General features: G+C 41.6%; 1 protein-coding gene across 5 annotated transcripts in view; it reads left to right on the top strand.

Annotated features, from left to right (window-relative positions):
• LOC125709965 (centromere protein Q) overlaps positions 1 to 10,123 on the top strand; it is a 20,042-nt gene extending 9,919 nt beyond the window's left edge. For 2 of the 5 annotated variants that reach the window (XM_048979061.1, XM_048979062.1), the window contains exons 4-9: positions 2,368 to 2,464; positions 3,333 to 3,401; positions 3,658 to 3,787; positions 5,527 to 5,646; positions 9,013 to 9,090; positions 9,312 to 10,123. In XM_048979061.1, coding sequence (XP_048835018.1) covers positions 2,368 to 2,464; positions 3,333 to 3,401; positions 3,658 to 3,787; positions 5,527 to 5,646; positions 9,013 to 9,090; positions 9,312 to 9,476 — 659 coding nt within the window. In that variant the 3' untranslated portion in view covers positions 9,477 to 10,123. The remainder of the gene's footprint in view (positions 1 to 2,367; positions 2,465 to 3,332; positions 3,402 to 3,657; positions 3,788 to 5,526; positions 5,647 to 9,012; positions 9,091 to 9,311) is intronic. The other 3 variants (XM_048979063.1, XM_048979064.1, XM_048979065.1) reach the window with 3 other exon arrangements.
• Positions 10,124 to 10,497: the final 374 nt, after the last annotated feature.

Raw genomic sequence — 10,497 nt, 5'->3', positions numbered from 1 at the left:
CTACTAGGAGAACGAGGCTGGACTTAGTCAGACTCCAAGATTAAGATGTTTCTGATGTGTTTACATGCAATTTCTGTGAATAACTTGCAGACTTGGGTGCGACACTGACTCATATATGTGATGTGGGAGACCTTCCGTGATAAGACCCTGAAGGTTCTGGGTTGTGTTGGTGTTGCCAGTGTTCCCAGAAGGAGGTGTTTCATCTCGCAGGGCACCCTGGATATAATCGAGTGGAGTCACAGCACATGATAACTCCAGTCTGTACTGGGAACTAAGAAGGACTGCTGTGAGGGCTCTGAGGGAGATAAGGAGGCATGTGTTAGACAAATCTGTGAGCAGGAGACACACCATCTGTGTTCTAGTGACCCACATCCTGCTTACAGAGGAATCGAAGCATTACCCACATCTGAATATGTTCCTCGGAGACTTGCAGTTAGGGCCAGTGATGGAACAGTCTTTACACATGACACTGCAATTGTGACCCGCTGAGCCAGCTACTTTCAGCAATTGTTTAAAGCTGACCCTCCAGCTAGGATGTTAGACATCTCTGGGTCCATGGTTCTCGAAGCTGACCCTCCAATCAGCTGTGAACCACCCAGTCTCACTGAGATTGCATGGGTTGTGAATTAGCTGAGGGTAGGGAAGGCCACAGGTATCTGTGATATCCAGGGCAGGGATTGACATAACTGGTACTTAAGTATGCATTCACCTTTAAAAGCGATATGTGTGGCAATCGATTGTTGTAACAGTGTGAATGCGTACGTATTTTATTGCATTTGTGCCAATATGACACGAAATTATTGTGCATTATTGTCTTCATGATGCTGTTTGCTCAGTATCATTTTCTTTCTGCTTCGCAACTATGTGCTACTTTGTGTTAGTCTATCACATAAAATTCCAACAAATTACATTTAAGTCTGTGGTTGTAACGTGACAAAATGTGGAAAAGATCAAGGGGTATGAAAACTACAGTGCCTTGAAAAAGTAATGTCTCTCGTTATAGGTTTGCCCTCTCATGGACATAATGCACAAAAAAAAGACTTTCAAATGTTTTGAACCTGTGCTACTTTAGAAGGAATAATTGGTAACGCTTCACATTAACTCCACCCTCGTAATGCATTCATTGTGCATTCATAGAACATTCGTAGGCAGCATGTAAGTATCCTAACATACCTCAACAATTTCAGTATACATTAATGACAATCATTTTACGATTATAAAGTTTATTATCATATAATGTTTGTTATTAATGTATATTAAAACTGTTAGATAGATAGATAGATAGATAGATAGATAGAAAGAAAGAAACTTTATTAATCCCTCGGGTAGATTCCTCTGGGAAATTCGGTTTCCAAGAGCACAGCACCGACAGAAGTTACACAACATGAGCAAATGTTATATATATACATATATAGATACAAAGACAAATAAAATATACAAAAGGGATAAATAGAATAAATAGGAATAAGAAGAATACAAGGGAATTGCACATTTCCAGTATTGAACCAAAAGTATTGCACAAAAGTATTGCACAGTGAAGTGAAGAGGCACTACAGCTTAGTTGTCCCCCCCCTCCTTTGTCCTCCTGTTTCCCCTCCCTCTCCCCTCCAGAGAGGAGTTAAACAGCTTGATGGCGTATGGGACAAAGGAGTTTTTAAGTCTGTTGGTTCTTGTCTTTGGGAGAAGCAACCTGTCACTGAACAGACTCCTCTGGTTGTTTTTGGCCGTGTGCAGAGGATGCCCAGCATTATCCATAATGTCCAGCAATTTTTTTAGTGTCCTTTTCTCTGCCACTGTCGCCATGGTGTCCAGCTTCGTGCCGACCACAGAGCTAGCTTTCCTGATCAGTTTTTCCAGCCTGGATGAGTCCTTCTTTGCTGTTAAGATATGTTATGATGTTGTGGTATATATACATGCTGCTTATGAGTGTTCTATGAATGCAATATCAAGGTGGAATTAATGTTTTACGAATGCATTATAAAGGCATTATGAAGGTGCAGTTAATGTAAAGCCTTACCATTTATAGTTGTCCATAGTTAGCATGTTAAAATATACTTGCATGTTGTTTATGAATGTTCTACGAATGCATTATAAAGACATTATGAGGGTGCAGTTAATGTAAAGTGTTACCGAATAATGGAATGTTGTGGCCAATTTTGACTGCACTAGAGCTAAAGCAAACACTAAAATATGAAGTGGGTATACTTAATGGACTGAATCCCTATACTAAACAAATATTGTTTCAAGGGACATTGAAATCAGTGACACTTATACCTGCATAGGTTGTCTCTTATTGTACTCCTAAAAAGTCAGTAAATGTTTTGCAAACTTTCAGTTCTTCTATTTCTCTCTCTCTCCCTTTGGCAGAAGGTTATACCAGGAAGGTCAAAGGTCAGGATACATGGAACCCAATGGCTCAGAATTCCATTACTGCTCTGGACAACATGTTAAGCTTGTCCATCATGTGAGTTGGGCATTGATAGTTTGTCTGTCTTCTCAGAAAAGTGTAGTATTTTAGGGCTGGACAAAATATCAAATTTAGTATCTTATTCAATACATTTTTGCATACAAAATGACTTGATAATGCATCATTATTGTAGACAACGTGGTTTGCCTTAAAATTTCAGGATGAACAGATTGAGCAGTTCCAGAAAAAGTGACACAGTGTATGCATTCTTAAAAGTGCTGTCCATGTGCAGACATGCGAGGTACAAATCAGGCAGGTGGCAAGGGTCGAGGATTGGGTAGTGACAGTCACCCTCCACATAGCCCCACCCACCCATACAATGTCAAAAATAGAAAAGGGAAAGAAATATTGCAAAGTACAACACATGTACAATAAAGAAAACTGAGTGCTGAAAAAGTGAAGTGATTTATAAAAAAAATGTTTCTATTTTAAATTCAATCCTAAAATGCACCAGGGATATGTGATCCTGCTTTCATTCTCCTGTTAGCAGCCATGCTGCTGCATTTTGGATCAATTTTAAATGAAAGATGGAGGCCTGACTGATTCCAGCGTAAAGATAATTGGACGAGAGAAAATAAACACGACCCTTTAGAAGTTATCAAAGCTCAGTAAGGGCTTGACCTTTGTCAAGAGCCTTAATTGGAAAAAGCTCTTCTTAACTACTGAGTTTATTTCTTGAAAAAATATTAATGATAGATATATACTGAATATCAGTGCAGTGACCTAAAATATAGATATTGTTTTTCAGCCGTATCACCTAGCTAAATTGTATAGTCAGTATTGTGATATGCTGTTGTCCCTTTGTATCTAGTTTTTGATCCTTAGTCTTTTTCCCTTAAAGTGGCATATTCTTTCCTCATCTCAGGTCTGTCCTGACCATGAAACAGAAGGACAAAGAGCAATCTCAGAAACATCTGAATAACCTGAAGGACAGGTGATAGTGTGAGATTTCTTGTGACTGTCTGTTGATATCATGTCAAAATGATTTAAATTTAAAAAATCATTTTATAGGAATGACTGTAGACCTAGTACATAGGTTAGGGCATATTCATAAAAAATAATTCACCTTTAGTAAGGCCTTAACATTAAAAGCCCTCTTTCTGTTTTTTTTTTGTTTTTTTTAATTATTATTAGTTTTTGACACTCTTGCAGTATTATTAAAATTTTACTGTAATCGATATTTTCCAAAGGTTCATTTCAATCTGCACACAACTAAAGGTCCCCTCCCAAAAACATGATGCCATTCTACAAGGTTCTCACCTTCACCAGGTTGAAGCCAAGAGGGCAACACTGGGCAAGCAGCGTCTGGAGGTTATTGAGGTGAGGAAAGTTTAGAGAGTGTGTTTGTACAATGGTGGCCAAAATTATTAGAACACGTTTTTAAGAGTTTTCAGTTGTTTTTGTTGAAGTGGCCATCATATCATCCACAAGACAAATGAAATATCTACAAAGTGATCATTATGCTCTATAAACCATAGAATAGAGCCACCATAAGGAAATTTAGGTCATGTTCCTTACAAAAACAAACTAGGCTTATTTCACTGTCAATGTCACACAATCACGTTCCTTCACAGAAGAAGCCAAATTACTTGTTTAATCACTGTCAGGTGTGATCATGGTTACACTGATGAATCAAGAGTCTTAGGGCATAGCTGGATGATCCTTTTGAATGTACAGGGTCTGTCCTACTCATTAAGTGATTGGTAATATCAGGTTTTGTCACTGAGACCGCACCACCAATTGGTATAAATTCAAAGCCTCTAGAAGTAGTCTTGAAGCACATGTTGCTCTTCTTTGAACATGGCTAAGACGAAGGAGCAGCTGACGAGTGAGCAACGGGTTGGAATAAAGGCCCTTTTTGATGCTGGCTGGATTTACCACTGCATAGCCAAGGACTTGAGATGCAGTCCAAGCACTGCAAAGTACACTTAGACCACCATGATGCCACCAATTCACACCAGAACTGAAAGGGAAGAGGTAGGAAAAAGAAACTTTCAGACAGACAAGGTTCTCAAAATTCTCAGTATGACGGGCAGAAGAAAGACCTCACGAGAACTGCGTGACGAGATCAACACCACAATGAATAATGGTGCGTCAGTGTCCTCAAGAACTGCGCAGGAGACTGGGAGAAGAAGGACTTGTTGGCAGAATGACAGCAAAGAAACCATTTATGAGAGAGAACATTATAGTAAAATGCCTGAAATTTGCAAAAGAACAGAAGAAATGGATAAAGGAAGATTGGTATAAAATGTGGACTGATGAGTCCAAGTTTGAACAGTTCGGCAACAAGCAAAGAGTGTATGTTTGACGGAGGAAGGCGGAGAGATATAAAAAGGAGTGGCTCTTGCCAACAGTTAAACACAGATGGGGTAGTATTATGGTGTGGGGTGCAATTTCAGCCTCAGGAACAGGTGATTTAGTGAAAATTGATGGCATCATGGATAAAAAAGTATACCACAACGTTCTGCTGAGGCATGGAGTACCATCTGGCAATCGTCTTATTGGTCCTAGATTCATTTTCCAAGAGGACAATGACCATAAACATTCTAACTATTGCCGGAACTACCTGCGACAGAAGGAGTCTGCTGGAACATTGAAAATGATGGACTCACCCCCTCAAAGTCAACCCCATCGAGCAAATTTGGAACAACTTGGAAAATAAACTGGACAAATCTATTGTACATTCAAAAGAAAGCCTTTGGCTTGAGTTGCAGAAGGCATGGGATAAAATTAGTGTTGAATTTCTCCGGAAATATATTGACACTGCCAGAGAGATGTGCTGCTGTAATTGCTGCAAAAGGTAAACACACCAAATATTAAAGTTAAAAGTGGATAAAAACAGTAGGACTCGCTTCATCTGATATTTGTTGTACTCAACGCAACCATCTGCAAGTTTCATGAACTTTATGAAATTAAATCATGGTTTGGAGGAAAAAAAAGGTCAATATTTTCATATCTGTCAGGTATGAAATTTATATAATTTTGGCCACCACTATATGTTTATGGCTTTTGGTGTTCTTTAACAAGCTGATTGTATTTAACAAGCTGACATGTATTAGGAGCAGGTGAGCACAGTCATTAGGGCTCTGAAACAGCTGGAAGGTAAGATTGAGGTACTGGAAGAGGAGAACAGGAGACTGAAGAACAAGCTGGAGGAGCAGGAGAACAGTTGTCAAGAGGTAAGTTGATCAGCATCCACTTCTCTAAATGTTTAACAAAAAATAGGCTAGGATATTGGGTGGTCTATCTCGCTTACACCAACTGTTATTTGTAAGTTTAAATATGATTGCCAGACTTAGTTGAACATCAGATCAGTGATTGCTCACCGAAAACCAGACTTCTTCAACGAGGACCCTTTGGTGATTCTCTGCTGGGCAACACTGAAACGTTTCCATTCATCTGGGCTGCCCATCTGGCAAAATGCTGCCACAGAGAATAATATACATGAATATGCGGAATCATTCTGCGGATTAATCAGGAAATGTATTGAGGATGTTGTCTCGTCCAAAACAATAAAGATATACCCCAATCATAAATCCTAGATAAACAATGAGGTTCGTGCAGCTCTCAGTGCACAAACTGCCACGTACAACACAACATAGGTTAGCCAAGTGTGAGTACAGGAGCAAGGTGGAACTGCAGTTTAAGGGAGACATCCGAAGGGTGTGGCAGGGTCTGAACACCATTACAGACTTCAGAGGGATAGCATGTCATGCACTACCGCATCTCTCCCAGAAGAGCTGAACATTTTATGTTTGCTTTGAGGCAAACTATATCGCCTGCCCAGAAAGGCTGCATGCCGCTGATTGCATTCCCAAGCTCTCCATCACCGTGGTTGAAGTGTTCCAGTCCTTCCTGAGAGTTAAAACTTGCAAGGCTGGTAGACTGGATGGCATCTCTGGGTGTGTCCTCAGAGTGTGGCTGAGCTGGCTGGAGTGTCCATGGACATTTTCAATCACTCCCTCACCCTGTCTCTTGTTCCTGTATGCTTCAAGACCACCACCACTCTCCCTGTACCAAAGATCACAAGGATGCTTCGAAAGACTGATCAGGGACTTCATCTTCCTGCCACTTTAGACCCGTTACAGTTCGCTTATCAGAACTGATCCACGGATGATACCATAACCCTGACCTTGCACAACATCCTCTCCCACCTGGAAAGGAGGGACACGTGTAAGAATGCTGTTTGTGGATTACAACTCAGCCTTCAACACCATCGTTCCGTCCAAGCTCAACTGGACGCTCCAAACTCTTGGCCTGGAAAGCTCTCTAAGCAGCTGGATACTGGACTTCCTGTCAGATCAGTACCAGGCGGTCAGATTAGGCGATACCATCTCCTCAACATGGGAGCCCCCCTGGGGTGTACTGAATCCTCTCCTGTACTCTCCATACACTCCGACTGCATGGCCACAACCAGCTCCAACATCATCGTGAAGTTTGCAGATGACACAACGGTGGTGGGTCTCATCTCTAATGGTGACGAGACCACTTACAGAGAGGTGGTCAGACCACTGACACACTCTTGCCAGGAGAACTGCCTTACCCTCAATGTTGTCAAGACCAAGGAGGTGATAGTAGACTTCAGGAAGCAGGACCACTGTGGAGAGGGTCAGCAGCTTTAAGTTCCTTGGTCTGCACATTACAAAGGACCTCACATGGCACAGCACTGAGGCAGTGAAGAAGGCACAGTAGCACATCTGCTACCAAAGGAGCCTCCTCACCAGATGCATCACTGCCTGGTATTGGAGCTGCACTGCCCTCAAGTATAGGACACTGCAGAAGATGGTTCGTTCTGCTGAACAGGTCATCAAAAAGGAGCTACCACCACTGCAAGCCACTTACACTAGGTGATGCTGAAGGAAAGCCACAAAAATCATCATCTCGCCATTTTGTTGAATCAGCTATGGCCACTGTACTTTACTGTGATGTTCGCTGTCTGTGAATGCTTTTCACCTTTTTTGTGGGAGTCGTTGTGTGTACAGGATGTTTTTATTTTACACTGCTCAAAAAAATTTAAGAAACATTTTTTAATCAGAGTATAGCATCAAGTCTATTAAACTTCTGAGATATTGATCTGGTCAGTTAAGTAGCGGAGGGGGTTGTTAATCAGTTTGAGCTGCTTTGGTGTTAATGAAATTTTCAACAGGTGAACTAGAGGGGCAACAATGAGACGACCCCCAAAACAGAAATGGTTTAACAGGTGGAGGCCACTGGCATTTTTCCCTCCTCATCTTTTCTGACAGTTTTTTTTCCACTAGTTTTGCACCTGGACCCTACAGAGATTGCACAGGTAGTCCAACTCCTCTAGAATGGCGCGTCAATATGTGCCATTGCCAGAAGGTTTGCTGTGTCTCCCAACACAGTCTCAAGGGCATGGAGGAGATTCCAGGAGACAGACAGATAATCAAGGAGAGCTGGACAGGACTGTAGAAGGTCCTTAACCCATCACCAGGACCGGTATCTGCTCATTTGTACAAGGAGGAACAGGATGAACACTGCTGGAGCCCTACAGAATTGCCTCCAGCAGGCCACTGGTGTAAATGTTTCTGATTGTGAGCCAACAGACAGACTTCATGAGGGTGGCTAGTGGGCCCTGTGCTCACTGCCCAGCATCATGGAGCTCGATTGGCATTTGCCATAGAATACCAGAATTTGTAGGTCTGCCACTGGCACCCTGTGCTTTTCACAGATGAGAGCAGGTTCACCCTGAGCACGTGACAGACGTGAAAGGGTCTGGAGAAGCCATGGAGAACATTATGCTGCCTGCAGCATTGTTCAGCATGACCGGTTTGGTGGTGGGTCAGTGATGGTCTGGGGAGCCATATCCATAGAGGGACGCACAGACCTCTACAGGCTAGACAACAGCGCCTTGACTGCCATTAGGTATCAGGATGAAATCCTTGAACCCATTGTCAGACCCTATGCTGGTGACCTGGGTTCCTCCTGATGCACGACAATGCCCAGCCTCATGTGGCAAGAGCATGTAGGCAGTTCTTGGAGGATGAAGGAATTTATACCATTGACTTCCCCCCACGCTCGCCTGACCTAAGTCCAATGGAACACCTCTGGGACATTATGTTTCGTCCAATTGACGCCACCAGGATGCACCTCAGAACTCAATGATGCCCTGGTCCAGATCTGGGAGATCTCCCAGGACACCATCCGTGGTCTCATTAGGACCATGCCCCGACATTGTCAGGCATGCATACAACCATGTGGGGGTCATACAAACTACTGACTACGATTCTGAGTTACTGTAATGAAATTTGGGCAAAATGAACTAGCCTGCCGCATCATTTTTCACTTTGATTTTTGGGGTGTCTTTGAATTCAGTCCTCTGTAGGTTGATAATTTCATTTTCATCAAACGATGTGGCCTCCTTTCGTTCCTAACACATTACCCAGTCTACATCAGTATAGATATCCAACATGATTTTCCCCCATTGATATCTGATGTGTTTTCAAAGTGTTCCTTAAATTTTTTTTGCATTTTTTATGTATGTGGCATAGTTTGATGTATGAATGATTCATTGTGGCGTTCTACAGTTCCTGCAGTTGACTGAACAGGGTATCCTCCACCTGCCCACTTTACCTCTCAGAAATGGACAAGAATGCCCCCTGCAGGTATCTCTGAATGCACCACTAGAGACCTATGTTCACTGCAGCATTCTCTCATGGCAGGTTATGAACCCGTTTCTCAGCTGTAGCTCTGTCCCATGTTCAGATTCGTGGCAGCAGCATGCCAATGTGACTGCTTAATATAATGAGGTGTAATGAGATACATATGACTATGGCACCATTTTGATGGACAGATTAATTTGTGACATCTGCTATCATCTGAACAGGAGCAGATTGTCGGGATGGTGACAGGGCCTGATGTGGCTGGCTACCTGGTACAGACCCTGAAGAGCTCTTTGGAACTGGAGGGCATGCGTGCATTTCTGGAGAAATCTCACCGGCAAGCTGATGGCCTCCTGTGGAACACAGGCCTGCCCAACCTCGTTAAGTGATGATGAGGATGTTGGATTCAGCAGTGTTTATATACATGCAGAATTTTTTTTTTAAAGAATAAATGAGACATTATTTCTGCTGTTGTAAAATTCCTTCCAGAAACAGGTCTAGGTTTCTGATTTCTGACTCCAAATCTCAAGCTAATCTTTTAATAAATATTTAAATATACATACACATACAGTAGGTGTCAGTGCATTCTTCGTCTGAGTATGGCTGACGATTTTACTGTATTCTTCCTTATGATGTTTCTACAAGTCCATAATTAGATTTGTTGTATTAATGGATGTTCTTGCTACCTCCTATTGAAAGGGCGACATTGCTAACGTTGCAGGTAGCTGTGTGACTACTATGATTTATTTTCCACTTCAAAGAATTTAAACACAGCTGACATCTCAGTAGTTTGTAGTTTCAAGCCATGTGCCTCAGGCTTACTGGAGTGTCTGGGCTATAGGTAGCTGATACCAGTCAATCAAAAAATGCCTAGGTTAGCCCTGGTTCTAATCTTTGATATCTGTTCAGGACGTCACTGGTAATGAACTACCACACAGTAGAGAGACAACACTTAGTAATGAAAAAGAAGGGACAATATTGTAAATATTGACTGCATAATTTTGATGTATTTGTAAATAAAAGCCATTGAAACTTTTCAATTGTTTATGATTATATGATTATAATGTAAAAAAAAATCTAAAAATGTGAAGCAGCAAAATTTGCAAAACAACATTTGTGTCACTGACAAAAATTTTGGTCATGACTATGCACTAGGCTTGTGCAATATGACAATATTTTCAGTAGTGAACTATAATAGACATGTCAATCAGTATCTGACGGTGACTAGCTAGCAATTATCGCCATTGTCATGGCAGTAGGCTCATGCTAAACCTAAAGATTTATGATTTGGCTTTTAGTTCAGCCTTCCGACACAAGTAATTGTAGATTTCTAATAGAATCTTTAAAGTTTGCGTTTACTTTACAAATTATGTGATGCAAAGGTATCTGTGTATATAAACATTGATTATA

This window comes from Brienomyrus brachyistius, chromosome 16 (genome assembly GCF_023856365.1).
Source record: "Brienomyrus brachyistius isolate T26 chromosome 16, BBRACH_0.4, whole genome shotgun sequence".
Taxonomy (NCBI): Eukaryota; Metazoa; Chordata; class Actinopteri; order Osteoglossiformes; family Mormyridae; genus Brienomyrus; species Brienomyrus brachyistius.
This window is presented reverse-complemented; position numbering and strand designations above follow the sequence as displayed.